This window comes from Gracilinanus agilis, chromosome 6, assembly GCF_016433145.1.
Source record: "Gracilinanus agilis isolate LMUSP501 chromosome 6, AgileGrace, whole genome shotgun sequence".
Lineage (NCBI taxonomy): Eukaryota > Metazoa > Chordata > Mammalia > Didelphimorphia > Didelphidae > Gracilinanus > Gracilinanus agilis.
In genome coordinates, this window is record NC_058135.1 from 35,997,364 (window position 1) to 36,014,476 (window position 17,113).

At 39.6% G+C, this 17,113-nt stretch overlaps 1 protein-coding gene across 1 annotated transcript in view; it reads left to right on the forward strand.

The window, feature by feature from the left end:
• The window catches only part of FRAS1 (Fraser extracellular matrix complex subunit 1), a 545,529-nt gene that overhangs the window by 506,789 nt on the left and 21,627 nt on the right, over positions 1-17,113 (forward strand). The window contains exons 61-65 of the mRNA XM_044681606.1: positions 796-983; positions 2,874-3,149; positions 5,271-5,503; positions 11,342-11,502; positions 12,677-12,891. Coding sequence (XP_044537541.1) covers positions 796-983; positions 2,874-3,149; positions 5,271-5,503; positions 11,342-11,502; positions 12,677-12,891 — 1,073 coding nt within the window. The remainder of the gene's footprint in view (positions 1-795; positions 984-2,873; positions 3,150-5,270; positions 5,504-11,341; positions 11,503-12,676; positions 12,892-17,113) is intronic.

A 17,113-nucleotide genomic window follows, 5' to 3' on the forward strand; every position in this document is an offset into this window, starting at 1 on the left:
NGTATACAATCTCTTGTGCACATAATTTTACTGAACAGTAGCAGAATATTCACATCTTCCATTCATTTGTTGCCCTCTGGGGTTTACAAAGAAGTATAAGTTGCAACATTAAAAGCTATCACATTATAGGTTTTCTACCCAGTATTTGTCACAGAAGGCTATAATGTAAAATGCAGCTGAGAGGAGAATGAGTGGAGTCAAGCTAGCAATATTGATCACTCAATTGATAGTTATAACTGGCTAAATTAACTGTGTGGCTTAAAATTACTCATTAGGTTTATTTAATAAAGAGCTTGGTTTGGTGTCAAAATTTGTATAGCAGTAGGAATAGGCATCAGTAATTCAGGGAAGCTTCAAATAATCATTCCCATTAGAAAAGAGAGATGTTTTGCCTTGAAAATAGATATGCACCAGCTTAAGCATTGACCTAGCATTGCTGTGACACCCCAACAGCTTTTCCCAATTTTCCTTTTTGGGAGGAGACTAAACAATGTTCTTCAGGGGATGAATGTGAGGATATGCATTAAAAAAAAAGAATTAACTGAAGATGTGTAGCCAGGATGGAATCTCAAGTCATAGATTTTTATTACACCCAACTATAATCAGAAAAGCCTCATTAATCCTCATATGGTGCTGAATAAAACAGCAGGTGAATGTTTCTGAGCTTCTACCATAGAGGAGTTTTGTCTATCAAATGGACTCTCTTTATTTTAAGTGGTAATAAGGTAATTAACAGAAGAATAGCTCTACCCAGAGCTGTCTCAGGTCTTTCCAACCTTCTCTTTCATGGTACAGGTGTGGACCACATCCTTTTTAAAGTTGAGATTCTGTCCAATGAAGATCGAGAATGGCATGAATCCTTCTCCCTGGTCCTCGGTCCTGATGATCCTGTGGAAGCAGTCCTTGGAGATGTGACCACTGCAACAGTGACCATCCTGGACCAGGAGGCTGCAGGGAGTCTCATATTGCCAGCACCACCCATTGTAAGTGACTTGATAGAGTAAAAGAAATCCTAGCTCCCAGGCATGATTGGTGAGGAAGGCAGAACTTGTAAAGTGAAAGTCATCCAATTTATTGCAGGAGAGGCCAATGGAGCCTTATTGATACTTAATTTCAGTAGTGGAAAGAGTGGAAGAATCTGGGTGACATGTGAATATGGGAGGTAAGATAGGAAGATACATTACAGATCCTAGATTTTTACAGACACTCACAGAATGTTCTGTTTGTAAAGGAAGTCACTATATTTCTAATTTAGGACTGAACATGATGAATGAAAGGTGTGGAACTGGAATTAGTGAAGGGCTGTTACAGTAACATTGGCATGTACTAAGAAAGTGTAGGAATGAATCCTACTTCCTCAGTTAACTTCAATTCAACAAATTAATCAATAATCAATTGTTAAGTCCCTACTCTGTGCCAGGCTAGGTGCTGGGAATACAAAGGCAAAAAAGAAACAGGTCCTACTCTCAGAAAACTTATATTTTATCTTTACCTCTCAGCTACCTAAGCAACTCTTTAAGACTATCATTAGTAGAGATGGTGGCAATCTATGTCAGTGGAAGGACTAGGGAGTTCCTGAGATGGATGAAATCAGAAGTCTGGTCCAGAAAAACATTAACATTATTAGCTCCATCAGAAATAAATTCAGTCATAAGAAATCACTATTTTCTTGCACTCTAAAGTTCTTTATCAGGATAATATGAGCTGATTTTGAATGAACATTGTCATAGTTATTTGGGGAATGAGTGTAGTTTATTTTTTTTTCAGGGGGGGGAACAGAGAGATTGATGACTGGCCTATAAGGCAAATTTTGTCATTTTTTTCTTATTGAAAAGGCCTTGTAGATGGTAGGTGCTTAACAAATATTTGTTTCTGCTTTCTTGAAGGCCCTAAAATATAACATTCAAACTCCAGTTTCCATTCCCTAGTTCAGGCCATCTCCTCATGCCTAGAATGGCACTCCCTTCTCTTCTCTTCTTAAGAATCCCTAGTTTCCCCTCTAGCTCATCTCAAGTGCTTTTTACTATATAAAAGGGCAATTAGGAGGCAAGATGGATAGAATGTTGGGTCTGAAGCCCAGCAGAATCCTCTTCCTGAGTTCAAATCTGGCCTCAGACATTTACTAACTGGGTACCGTGGGCAAGCCACCTAACTGCCTCAATTTCCTCATCTGTCAAATGAGCTAAACAAGGAAATAGCAAATCACTCCAGTATCTTTGCCAAGAAAACCCCAAATGGGGTCAATGAAGAGTCAGAAACCACTGAAAAAAGACACAACAACACTGTATAAAACCTTTTCTGATCCCTCTTCCAGCTGTTTGTGACCTCTCCCCTGGCAATTTCCTTGTATTTACTTTGTATGTGATTACATGTACAAGAATATAATTATTTCTTATTGCTTATTTCTGATGGAGCTAATAAAGTAATGAACTTTTCTTGGACCAGATTTGTGATTTCCTCCATGTAGGCCACTTCCCAGTAAGGAAAGTCCTTCCATGGACATAGATTGCCACCTTCTCATTACTTAGTCTTAGAAGGGCTTCCTGGAGAGCCAGGAGGTGAAGCGATTTGCCTAGAGTCCTCCAGCCAGTACAGGTCAGAGATGGGTCTTGAATCAAGATCTTTCCAACTCTTAATCCAGTTCTCTGTCCCCTACACGATGGCTACTTGAATAACGGTGCCACAAATGTGAAAAAGCTTCTGTTTGGATACATCTCCCTGCTTGGTGTTCCGTATTCTTTTCAGAGATAATTACATTCCGAAGTTATACTGAAAGCCCAGGCGCCATCCCTTTTCTGATATTGGTGGGAGGGCACGTCCAGCTCTCCATTCCGATGCTTGAGCTCACCTTTGCTGCTCTCGTTGTCCCACAGGTGGTCATGCTCGCCGACTATGACCACTTGGAGGAAGTGACCAAGGAAGGGGTCAGAAAGTCTCCCTCCCCGGGCTACCCGCTGGTCTGCGTCACTCCTTGTGACCCTCACTTCCCCAAGTACTCCGTTATGAAGGAGCGCTGCCTCGAGGCAGGCATCAATCAGAGCTCCGTGCGCTTTAGCTGGGAAGTCGCGACGCCCACGGATGGCAACGGGGCACGATCTCCCTTTGAGACCATCACTGACAACACACCCTTCACCAGCGTCAACCACATGGTATGTGTGATGAGGACTCGTAGCGGAGACCCGCTTCCATTTTTCCTTTAGAACGCACCTAGACTAAAAATTTTGACATGTGGTATGAGGGATTAAAAGCAAATATGTGGATAGTTTTTTTATTTACTTTTCTTTTAACTCAGTGTCTACTGTGGGCCTCTTCCATTGTAGAAAAAAAAAACAGAAATGAAAAGGGAAAATGCAATAAAAGGGTAAAGTAAAAAGGAATATATTTTAACATATATACGATATGTTATATATATGATATTAATATATTGTGATGGGGATGCCGGGGTTTGGTAAACAACTGAAGAGTGATAAGCAGCAGGGAACGCTAGATAGCACAGTGAGTAGAGTGCCAGACCTGGAGTCAGGAAGTTCTGAGTTCAAATCTGGCCTCAGACATTAGACACTTCACCCTGTTGGCCTCAGTTTCCTCATCTGTAAAATGAACCAGAGAATGGCCAAACCCTCCAGTATCTTTGCCAAGAAAACTCTAAATGGGGTTGCAAAGAGTCAGGCATGACTGAACAACAACAGGGATGGGGGGCAGCTGGATGGCTTAGTAGATTGAGAGCCAGACCTAGAGACAGGAATTCCTAGGTTCAAATCTAGTCTCAGACACTTCCTGGCTTTGTGACCCTGGGCAAGTCACTTAATCCCCAATGCCTAGCCCCTTACCACTCTTCTGCCTTGGAGCCAATACACAGTATTGGTAAGGGTTTAAAAACAAACAAAAAACAGGTATGACTTCTCTATATTAATGAAACAAAAACCCCTTTGTCCCCTTTTCTCAAAAAAACAAACTAGAGGAAGTAGAACCAGAAATAGCTTTGAAACTATGTTGACCTGGGTCTAGCCTCCTCTATCACAAATAAAGGGTGCAGCTAAATAGAGCAGTGGTTGAAACACCAGGACTGGAGTCAAGAAGATCTGAGTTTAAATCTAGCCTCAGATACTTATGTGAATCTATGTGACCCTGGGCAAGTCACTTAACTTCTATTTGCCTTAGTTTCCTCATCTCTAAAATGAGTACAATAATTGCACCTACCTCCCAGGGTTGTTGTGAGAAACAAGATATTACATAAATGCTATATTAAAACCTAGCCAGAGCTTTGTCTTAGTAATACAGCTAGAAGACCATTTTTTCCTGGTGTGTTGGCTTGGCTGAATTTTGATCATCTCTGTTTTTGGCCCATGATCTATCTCTTTCTGCTTGCATGGAAATGTGTGTGTGTGTGTGTGTGTGTGTGTGTGTGTGTTATTTCACATCTATCTCTATGTTCTAGAATAGCTTTCAGAGGAATCTTAACCAAATTTGGTTCATTATGATAGGGCAACAAATGCAATTTGTGATTCAGTCTGCCATCTTGAGGCAAGATAACTCCTGATCCTTTTTAAATGAAAAAATCAATAGCCTCTAATGAATTTAAACAAAGACTTTAACATGTATCTAGAGGTCACAAAAACATGAAGCTTTTTTTTTTTCCTTTCTAAAGCTGAGGTTCTTAGCCTGGGGATCCATGAATTTGCTTTTAGAAATGTTTTGATGCCTTCATTTCAACTTGAGCGGTTGCCCTTTGTCATCCTATTTATTTTATGCATTTAAAAGCATAATATTCTGGAAAGGAAGTGGCAAACCCCTCCAATATCTTTGCCAAGAAAACTCCAAATGGTTTCATGAAGAGTCAGAAACCACTGAAAAATGCTGCCACAGCGACACTGTGTAGAACCTTTTCTGATCCCTTCCCTGGCCAACCAAGGGGTCCAGGGGACACACACACACACACACACACACACACACACACACACACACACAACCCCTCTCCTAGAGTATGCCTGCCTGCAGGTTCAGATACATCCCTGATGAAGAGGAAGAGACCAGTAGCTACATTCTTAATTCTAAGTATAAAGATTGTTCAGCCTCCTGCAAGGCTGATGACCATCATATCCATGACATCAGTGGGTTTTGGCCAAATCCTTATGCCAAACACAGTGCCCGAAAACAACACCTTTGATCAGTTCTAGAGGTCTGTGAGGTTAATCAAGGCTAAGCAACAACAGGGTCCAGAGCTGGTTGTGAGCTCAGCCTGGTTCAGCCGTCCTCTCTTTCCCTTGCAGGTACTGGATAGCATCTATTTCAGCCGGCGGTTCCATGTGCGATGTGTGGCAAAGGCTATGGACAAAGCGGGGCACTTGGGGACCCCCCTGCGAAGTAATATTGTTATCATTGGGACAGACAGTGCTATCTGTCACACGCCTGTTGTGGCTGGGACCGCCAGAGGCTTCCAGGCTCAGTCCTTCATTGCTACCTTGAAATACCTTGATGTCAAACACAAGGAACATCCTAACAGGTCAGCCACAGGTCCCTTCTAGTCCGTGACTGGTGCTCCTGGGCATGGTTCTACTCTTTCGTGGGTTTTTATTTTTCCCACCAATGTGCATGCATGTGTGAGTTTAGGCATATGTATTTATTCAATGTATGTGTCTAATTGTATTTATTCAAATTCAATCCATTCCTATTTAATCCATGAGCATTTTTAAAGCACGTATGATGTGGTAGGCACTGGACTCAATGCAAGACAAAAATGAAACAAGAACCTACCCAAAAGGGAGTTGACATTCCATAGGAGGCTTTTTGTAAGTCAGTAAAGGTTACATGCCAGGCAATTTGCTCCATGATAGAAGTACAAAGAAAAGTAAGACAGTCTATGTCTATAGAGAATCTATAGAGAAGATCATCTCTTTGTAGCAAAAAAAAAACCTGTTTTTTGCTATGTCTAGGATAGATAAGCTATATATAAGATAAATTGGAGATTATTGGTAGGGGAAAGACACCAGGATTAAGGAAAGTGGGGAAAAGCTTCCTTTAGATGGTGGGACTTGAAGGAAGTCAGGGAAGTCAGGGGCAGAGATGAGAAGGGAGGGTATTGCAGGCATGAGGGAAGTGACCTGAGTATGGAAATGGAATGTCTTGTTCAAGATATATACAAAATAAATGGAACATCATTTCATTGGGGAGGCACCAATAATTGCTACGGGGATCAAGAAAAGCTTTATGTAGAAAATAGTGTTTGAGTTGAACTTCGAAAGAAATTAAAGATTCTAAGAGACTAAGGGAGAGGAAAGAGGGCATCTCAAGCAGGGGAGACAACCCAATCAAAAGGATGGAGAGGGGACAGAAGGAAAGTTATGTGAGGAACAGAAAATAAGATCTATTTGGCTGGCTTGTATATTTGCATATTTACTCAGAGGGACTTAAAAGCATTGAAATGGATAGAGTACTGGGTCTGGAGTTGGGAAGACATCTTCATGAGTTCAAATCCAATCTCAGACATTTAACTAGCTGTGTGACCATGGGCAAGTCACCTAATTATACCTCAGTTCTTCACTTGTCAAATAAGCTAGAGAAGGAGATGACAAACTGTTTCATTATCTTTACCAAGAAAACCCCTAATGGGGTCTTGAAGAGTCAGACATAATTGAAATGACTGACCACTTAAAGCATTTCTTAAATATGGTAAATATACATTAACAATTACAGTGTGTTCAATGATCCAGGACAATTCTGAAGGACTTAGGACAAAGAATACTTATTCCCCTCCAGAGGAAAAACTGTTGAACTATGAATGCAGATCAAAGCATATGATTCTTTGCTTTAGTTTATTTGGGTTTTTATTTGGGGTTTTAGTTGTATATGACTATTATCTTACAAAAATGAACACTATGGAAATAGATTTTGCATGCTAGTACATGAGTAACCCAGATCAAATTGCTTACCAGCTCCAAGAAGGGGAAAGAAAGAGACAATTTGGATCTTATAAGTTCAGAAAACTTAATGTGGAAAACTGTTATTATGTGTAATTGGCAAAATAAAATATCTTTAAAAAAAACAAAAAACCAATTATAATATATTTATGTCCATGCTTGAACTAAACCCAGAGAAGTTAGTGTATCCCTGTAAAGTGCTCTTATGAACAATAATAACGCACATTTCTACATAGCACTTCAAGGTTTACAAAGCTCTTTCTTCATGCTAGTCCTGTAGGGTATAGAGCGGTGATGGCAAACCTATGACACACACATCAGTACTGACACACATAGCCATTTTTTATGAAACGCGGCCACATACAGATAAGTTTGGGGCTGCGTGCAGAGGATGAAACATTTGCTATAGTGTAGTGTAGACACTCTGTACACTATAGATGACAATTCTACCGATATTAATTTACCTATTTTGGTTTATTAAATATGGTTATATATTACAATCATACATTTTTGTTATTTAAATTATAAATATCACAAAATTATGGGGTTTTTTTCTCAGTGACACACCACTCAAGTCATGCTCAGTTTTTAGGCAAATTTTGACACACTGAGCTCCAAAGGTTGCCCATCACTGGTATAGAGTATGATGACAATGACAATGACTACTACTTATTATCACCATTATCATCACTGTATTTTATTATCATTATCATTCTATAGATTATAAACTGAGACTCAGAGAGAATTAATGCTTTTCTACCCAGCCCTTCTGATTCAAATACTTTTCTTGATACTGTGATGTTTCTCAGTACTGGAACTAGTCTGGGTACCAAGGAGACTTAAACCCTAATCCAAACTCCTGCCAGAAGGAAAATAGATATCTTTGGTAGTAGAGCATTAGCATTGATATCCTAGGGCATTGTAGATGTGTCAGACCTACCTGAAGACAAAGCTTGTTCCCTCCTACTTTTTTTAAATGGTGTGTGTCCACTGTGAGGTATTCATGCTAATGGGTGGGATGGGCAGGTGATAGACTGCAAAAAAGAAAGAAGGAAAAGGGACCCAGAAAGAGGAGAGAGGTAGCAATTGTGAAAGAAGACAACACTGGCATCCCTGTCTTCACTTTTTTTTCTTAAACCATTACTTTCTGTTTTAGTAACATCTCTTAAGACAAAGACTAGGCTTAGATTAAATGGCTTTCTAAGGGTCACACAGGTAGGAAGCGTCTGAACACAGATTTGAACACAGGTCCTCCTGACTCCAGGTCTGGCATTCTATCCATTATTCCATCCTTTCTTTTTCTTTTTTTCTTAAATGAGGAAGATATTACTAAATGGTTCAAAACTCTAGCACTTCTAAAATTTGCCTTCTCCTTGTCTGATAACCAGTTGGACCGGATGGCTGAGATAGGAGGAAAGAAAGGAAACCCCAAAATGAATTTCATCACCTCTTTTAAGAGAGGCTTTCCCTCCTTGTGAGGCCCTGTCTTAGCACCACTGCTTCATGGTGGTTAAAAGGAGGAAAGGGGATGGGAATTTTTCTTCTCCCCAACTCCTTGCTATTCCGAGTACTATACATCAAGGTCTTCTGGTCCACCAGTTCCTCAGACAAGAACAAGTATGTAAACTTAGCCCAAACTTTCGGTGCCATCTCCCCTCCAAAGATCTCATTGGAAATCCAAACAGCCATGTGTGATTTCTACCAGACACTATTTATTCCCCCATTTACTCAAGTGAGAAAGGGAAGGCTAAAAGAAAAATATCCCAGCAACTACCACATAAACATGGCTATTAGTTGAGAAAGACAGGTTATGCCTAGAGAGTCTACTACTCTCAAGAAGTATGCTCAGATTTTGTGTTTGGTTATGGAAAACCAATGACCAAGAATTTAGTGCAGAACAATGACAATTTCCTTTTGATTCTGGCTAAGTTCAGCATGCATTTTTTTAAACTGAGGTAACTCTATGCTAGAGAAAAGACCTAAAGTGTATTCTAACATATACTCTGTCCCTTCCTGTCTCTGAGTCTATTGTTCCATGAATCATAAAATTTTTAGCTAGACCAGAGAGCCTCAGGATCCAAAGGTTCCTTTGAGATCTAAAATTTTAGGGTTAAGTCTCTTTTTTTGGTCAGAACATTGTAATACGGAACAGTAAATATTGTACTGCACAGTATTAAGCAGTTTTGTGATGGGTTTTATATTATAGAGACTATCAAAGGAATATTCCCTTGTTTTTAATAGCTTATAATCAAGCCAAATAACAAAATAAATAGTAGCAGTTGGTTAAAAATAGTGTGTTTATAAACATACGAGGAACAGCAAGAGATTAGAATCAAATGAATTGTGCTGTAGTACAAATACTTTAGAAAAATACTCAAAGAGATATATATCATAGTGCCACAAACTCTCCCCAACCCCCTCGGGTAGCCTCTTTCCAACAAAAACTATGAGAAGCACTAAAGCCCTCAATTCAGTTATGCTCCCAGATCAAACCTGCTTTTACAATCTTTTCCTCAATACTCACATACTTTTTTTTGTTTGTTTTGTTTTGTTTTGTTTTGTTTTTAAACCCTTGTACTTCGGTGCATTGTCACATAGGTGGAAGATTGGCAAGGGTGGGCAATGGGGGGTCAAGTTATTATAGCTATTTATTATTTCTATTGTATTGGTTCCAAAGCAGAAGAGCAATGATAGGTAGGCAATGGGGTTAAGTGATTTGCCCAGGGTCACACAACTAGAAAGTATCTGAAACCAGATTTGAGCCAAGGATCTCTCATCTCTAGGCTTGACTCTCAGTCCACTGAGCCACCTCACTGCCTCCACTGATTTCTATTTATCATTCTTTCTCTGGAGGTGGGCATTCTTCAAATAATATTTCTGTTGCTTTTTATAATGTTCTCCTGGTTCTTTTTGTTTCACTCTTCATAATTTCATATAGGTCTTTTCATGTTTTTAAAGAATTAACTCACTTGTCATTTCTTATGACACAGTTGTATTCCATCCCAATTTTATGCCACAAATTATTCAGCCATTCCTCAATTGATGGGCATCCCTTCGATTTCCAGTTCTTTGCTACCTTAGAGAGAACTGCTACAAATATTTTAGAACATATAGGTTCTTTTTCTTTTTCCTTTATCACCTTAGGAAATACAACCATGTCTCAGCCCTGCACCTAGTAGGGGCTTTCCAGCTCCAAACTTGTCCTGGCATACAAACAGGCCATTCCATCTCTCAATTATCTTTCTCTTTTCTGTCCCAGTTTGGTTCCTTCACCTCCAAGCCGACAAATCGCAGCCCTTCTTGCTACTCCCAGATATCCCCTTTGAACTCCAGGCACATATATCCCCCTTTAGCCTCCAGGATACTCTTGTTAGCCCCATGGCATCTCAACCTACTGATAAAAGGCAGCATTCATATGAGTTATTTTAGACAAATATGAAATAAGTCTTGAAGAAGAGGGTGTGAAACAGTAGAAGAGATCATTTCAGAAAGGGAGAAGATGATTAAAAGGCAAAGGTGGCAACAAATGAGATTTTTAGTGGAAAACTGAATTCACAATATAGGAGTTTGGTGGTATCCTAAAATTCATGGAGATGGAGAGGAAGGGGGCATGGAAAGGAAAGGAAGATAGATGGATAGACAGACTGACAGATGGACTAATTTTCATTATAAAGCAACCTAGTACAGTGGAAGGAGTGCTAGCTCTGCAGTCAGATGTCCAGGGTTCAAATCTTCCCTCCAGTGCTTGTTATCTGATACATGTTGGTTAAGTCACTTAACCTTCTGGGGTCTTCATTTTTTGTAAAATGAGAAGATTGGACTAGGTCGCCTTTGAAGTCTCTCCTAGTTCTCCATCTGTGATTCTGTGATGAACAGAATTCACATTTTGAATATATAGGGAGAAAAATTATTTCTGAGAGAAAAGAAAAATTTTAAGTAATTTGATCCAATGAAATAAAAATTCTTTACATTTCATGATAATATAATTTGAAAGGATTGGGAATACTTTTTAAAAAAATGAATTCCAGGGGGCAGCTGGGTAGCTCAGTGGATTGAGAGTCAGGCCTAGAGACGGGAGGTCCTAGGTTCAAATCTGGCCTCAGACACTTCCCAGCCGTGTGACCCTGGGCAAGTCACTTGACCCCCATTGCCTACCCTTACCACTCTTCTGCCTTGGAGCCAATACACAGTAGTGACTCCAAGATGGAAGGTATGGGTTTAAAAAAAATTAATTCCATGCGCATAAACATTGTCTTTAAACATAAAGACCACCAGCTTTAAAAATTATACTGGGGATCATTCTTGACATTCTTAAGGGAAAGGAAAAAAAAGATGGTTATGAAAGGGAATTCTGTTATGCCACTTGTTAATTATAACTAAGATAAGTTTGGGTTTTAGCCTAATTCATGATGATTTTTCCCTAGAATTCACATCTCAGTACAGATCCCACACCAGGATGGTATGCTGCCTCTTATCTCAACAATGCCATTACACAATGTGCATTTTCTTTTATCGGAGTCCATCTACAGACATCAGCATGTCTGCTCCAATCTCATCACTGTAGGAGATCTGAAAGGTATCTCAGGTAAGTCCACAGAATACCAGACCCCTGCTTACTTGACTTAAGCCTTTAGATTATAAGGGATTAAGCTAATTCTGCTTGGCTCCAGAAGATAGGACTGGGTGCAGAGAATGGCACCTATGTGCAAAGCAGCACATACAGACTAAGATGGAAAAATAAGATGGAAAAAAATTCTTAATTTGAGTTAGCTGAAAGTAGAGTGGGCTGCGTTGAGAGACCATGGGTTACTCTTTACTAAAGGTCTTCAAAGGCTGATGGAGGCATGGTGGATAAAGCCCAGAGCATAGAATCAATAAGACCTGAGTAGCCTCTGACACCTAAGAGCTAATGTGCATCTGGTCTGCCTCAATTTCCCCATCTGTAAAATGGGGATAATAATAGCAACGACCTATAATATAGTTGCCATAATAATAGCACTTACCCCTGGGATTATTGAGTTGTTATGAAAATCAAATGAGATAATACTTTTAAAGCACTTAATATAGTACCTGGCACATAGTAGGTGCTACTTCTTTCCTAAGGGTTGTGATATTGTGAAAGCTATTCTTGTTCAAGTTTAACTAGATGACCTTTGACATACTTTCCATTTCTGAGATTCAAGTAATTCTGAATTTCCTTCAAAACATGCAGAAACTATAAATGCCAAAAAAGAGCAATTTCCTAGCTCTCTAGAATAATGATTTTTTAAATTCAGTATTTGAAAAGTTGAGAATGCTTGCACTGATACATTTCCACTGCTGTCCTTTTGTTGCCTAGTAACCGAATCATGAGGCATAACATCCCACATCTGAACTCTCAGGGTGGGCAGCTGGGTGTTAGGAGAGAGCCAGTGGTTTTTTCTTATTTTTTTCTTCCTGCATTTCCAGATACCAAATTCGCTTTCTTATACCCAAGATCACTTGCTCTTCATTTCTTCACAGCTTCCTTCTGTCTCTTAGAGGATTAAAGGAGCCCATCCAGTGTTTATTTTGGCAGCAAGCACTGCTTTTAACACATGGTGATGTGCACTTAACAAGGCTTGCATATCATTATCCAGTGCCTTTGAAGTACACACATTGTGCTATTAATAGCCACCCAGATGAGGAGGAAAGATCTCGCCTTGGCCTCAAGCAGTCCCTCATGACACTGTTGGTGTTGCCATTTGGGGATCAGTGAAGACTCTTTTTTTCATCTCCAGAAGCAGGATTCTTGGATGAAGTCATCTATGACAACATTGCCCTGGGCCCGGGCTATGACCGTCCTTACCAGTTTGATCCCACCGTGAGGGAGGCCAAGACCATCCAGCTTTATAAACATTTGAATCTGAAAAGCTGCACTTGGACGTTTGATGCTTATTATGACATGACTGAATTAATTGATGTCTGTGGGGGATCCGTAACTGCCGACTTCCAGGTGTGTTTCTATGATTCTCTCTCCCGTCTCCTCCCATTTTCAGATAAAACCCAAGTCTCATGATGGAGCACCGAGCTAATACCTTACACACAGTGGGTATTTTGTCCCTTTCTCCACAGGCTGAATGATGTTCCCTTGAAGGGAATTAATGTGGTACTGTTGCTCATATAAAATGAACCAACACCACCAAATAAAGTGGATGGGCAGGAAATTGTTCAAGTTAGTGCCAGCATTTTTGTTAGGCATAAAATGTTTGAGAGGCAGTATGGTATAGTAGGCAAAAACTCACCTTGGTGTCAGGAATAACTGTGTTCAAATTTACTTCCTGACTAGGTGATAAAAGAAAGAAGGAGAAAAGGAGGGGAAGAAAGGAAGGAAGGAAACAAGGAAGGAACAAAGGAAAAAAGGAAGGAACAAAGGAAAAGAAAAAAATAATAGCACTTATCTCACAGGATTGTTGTGAGACTCTAATAAAATAATATTTGTACAGAGCTTAGCACAATGCCTGGTGTATAGTAGGTGCTTAATAAATGCTCCATCTCTTCCTCCCAAACACACATTTTCATCTCTCATAATAATAAATTACTTTCTCTGGTACTTTATGTTTACAGAATACTTTCCTTACAACAATCCAATGAGGTCAGGAATGCAAGTGTTTTCATCCCTGTTTTATTGGTCTAGAAACTGAAATTCAGCAGTAAAATGACTTGGCCAGGGTTACAAAATTAAGAAGTAGCAGATTCTGGATTTTAGTACTGGACTCCTGGCTCCAAGTCCACTATAACCATTTGATGACCCAATATTGTTATTAAGTGTCTATCACACATTAATAGATGTTTTAGCCATTCTTATCTATCAGAGCCCTAACTAAACTTTCCTCTCCATAAGAGTGGCCATCTTCTTGTCTCCCTGGTACTTCCCCAGTCCTTTGCACAAAGTAGGTACTTAAGTAGAGCTAATTAGGGTTACTAATTGTATTCAGTTGACACCTATTTGCTTTGTAGACAGAAGTGAGTCTTAGAACAGTCTCATAGTCAGTAAATATGTTAAGTGCTGGGGATACAAAGAAAAACAAAAGATGTTCCTGTTCTTAAGGAGCTCAGTCTAATGGGGGAGACCTATGGGAGTGGCCTAATTGGCTTATATCTCCAAGATATCCTTGAGCAGAGTGATTAGAATGAATTTTTTTTAATGTGTTATTTGCTCCCCAGTTAACAGCTCACTTTTTCAACTAGGCTTTGGACCACCTATAGAGGAACTACACGATAGTTATTTCGGGAAAATGTCCTTAATCAGAGTGAAATACTTCATTTGTATGACATGATTTTCCTCATTTTGTGTATACCACTGCCCTCTACTGGAAAGAGCTTAATACTGGCTTAACCCCTTTTGGAGTTTTCTTCGCCAAGATACTAGAGCAGTTTGCCATGTCCTTCTCTAGCTCATTTTACAGATAAGAACACTAAGACAAGCAAGGTTACATGGCTCGCTCAGGGTCACATAACTAGTAAGTGTCTGAGGCCGTATTTGAACCCAGAAGGATGAGTCTTCCTGCTTTCAGGTCTGACACACTAGGTTTTCCCATTTGCTCAAGAGTCCTAGGGAGGGTCAAGAACAAACTCAGACTTGTGTTGTTATCCAGAAACATCTAACTAATGCTCAGTAAGGACATTTATCCAGGGCTCGTCATTACAGGTATCCCTAGTGGTGCCAATTCAGTGAGTGCTGTATGAGTCCTTGTAGCTAGGCTTGGCATATCTTTCTTTTGGGAACCACTTACATCACTCATGACTCATAATTGCTTTCATTGGCTGTGGCCATTTCCAGTTTCTAGGTCACCCCAAAATTGACTTTTGACCAGTGACAAGGACCTCACAAAGCTTACTCGAGAATAAAAAAATTTTAAAAAAAATCTAATTGACCAAATTTAACTTAAGAATATCAACTTTAGATTTAGAGATTCTATCTGATGTCAGTGAAGCCTTTTCTTCCTCCAACCCCATCTAGCCCTTTGTAGTCTGCTATGTTCTATTCTGCCATAATGTGGTTATTATATAGCCGTTTAATATAATGTTGCATATTTCATTGGATCATAGATTTAGAGCTAGGAAGGGATCATTGAGGCTGCCAGAGGCCAACCTAATCCTATTACAGATGAGGAAACCAAGGCTCAGAGTGGTTAAGTTACTTGCTCACGGTCATACTATAGCTATATGAGGCAGAAGTTGAACCCTGACCCCATTTCCAATGCTCTATCCTCTCCGTAATGTTGTGTATCTATTACGACCTCCCAGTTAAATTATAAGCTCTGTGGGGACAAGAGGCATAGGTCTAACTTACATGGTCCTTCAGTCCCTTGCACAAGGAGTTCACTAATTCTATTGAGTATAATTAGGGAAGAGTATCATAAGAGACCACTCAAGACAACATCCTCCCCTACTTGAAGCAATTATCAGTAATACAATGTGTGTACCTCAGACATACTGAGATGCTAAGATACAAACCTTGTTATGTGCCCTTATCAGCAACTGGTGGTTGGATAAAATGAATGAATAAATATATCCCTAAACTAGGAGAACACATTAATAATTCTGGACGACTTAGGGGAATCCACTGGGCTGATTAGAAAATTTCCTGGACCATTGATTCTTCTTTTTTTTTAAACCCTCACGTTCTGTCTTTGTACCAATTCTAAGACAAAGGACTGGCAAGGGCTAGGCAATTGGGATTAAGTGACTTGTTCAGGTTCATATAGCCAGGAAGTGTCTGGGGCCAGATTCGAACCCAGTGGACCACTGAGTCTTACAAGATGGATATCCGGGTGGGCATGTCACCAAACTATTGTGCCCAGGCAAGCCCTGGCCACGGTGTCTTTAATGGTAAATTACCAACCAGTTTATTTTGTCAGTCTTTGTCTTTAACCTTTCTTGGCTTCTGCCCAGTATAACACTCTTTTACTTTTCCTAACATTCTAGCATTCTTAGCACTCACCCCTTGTAATTAAACTTCATGTTCTTTAGGACACTGATAGACATCGTATGTTTCCAGACCTTCAAGGATAAAGGCTAGGCATGATTATTTGAGGTTCTCCCCACTCCATAAACCAGCACCAAGGGCTCCACAAAGCTACTCAAAACATATTAAAGAAAAAAAAAGATAGAGATAACCAATCAAATTGACCCAAATTTAAAACACACAATAACAGTATAGAGAGTTATGAAGAAAAAAACTGCCTGAGTAAGATAGTTTTGCCAGTTAAGTAAAGTGGAGAACTGCTTAGCCTCTTGAGACAGTCATCTTGGGGTTGTGTTGAGGCACAGAGAGATTGGTGCTAAGTGAGTTACTGGAAAGAAGGAAAAAAAATGCATAACAAGGCTCTTGAGGCAGGCTGGAGCCTGCACAAGGAAGGCAGAATGAGTAATTCTAAACTGGATTTTGGAATTAATATAGAGTCAAGAGAGGCTTATGAGCAGCTTTACAGGAGAATCTTAAATTCCAGGCAGCCTGGGATGTCATAAAAGGTTTCTCGGGACAAGAGACTCATTCTCTCTGCCTTTTATTGTTTTAAGCACAGAACAAGCACATAAATCTTCCCTCGAAGTACCTTGGTGAGGTCTGAACATTCAGCATTTCATTCTAATACAAGAGAATTTGAAAGCTGTTGACATATTAGCATATAATAACACCTTGCCAAAAATCAAGCGATAACACTTAATATGATATATAATGTTCATTGAGACCTCATGCTAAAGAAGAGCTAGGTTTTTCTTCTCCATTGAATTATTCCAATGGGGCACTTCTTAATTAGGGAATCTTTTTACCTTGAATAAAGTGGGAAATTGACCCAATTTTTGGCATAAGAAAATAAATTGTATGGCTTTTTTTCTCCACACTGCAGTGAGCTCTTCTTGGAAGATTTCTTTGGGGGGAATATCTAAAATATTTCATTCCTAAAAGAGGAGGTGGGGATACACTGCCAACATAAAGCATTCAGACTCAGAACTATATGTGATGCCCTGTATGTTGTATCAAAATGTTTTTCTGAATCTAGTTTATTTAGGCTTTTTGAAATGACATTCATTGAAAATGTGGTCTAGTAAAAAGGGTATAATAGATTTGGAGCCAAAGGTCCTACATTAAAATACCGTTATGTTTCTATGCTTCCTCATTTGTAAAAATTAGGAGGTTGGACTTGATCTAAGTCATCTTTTCTAATTCTAAA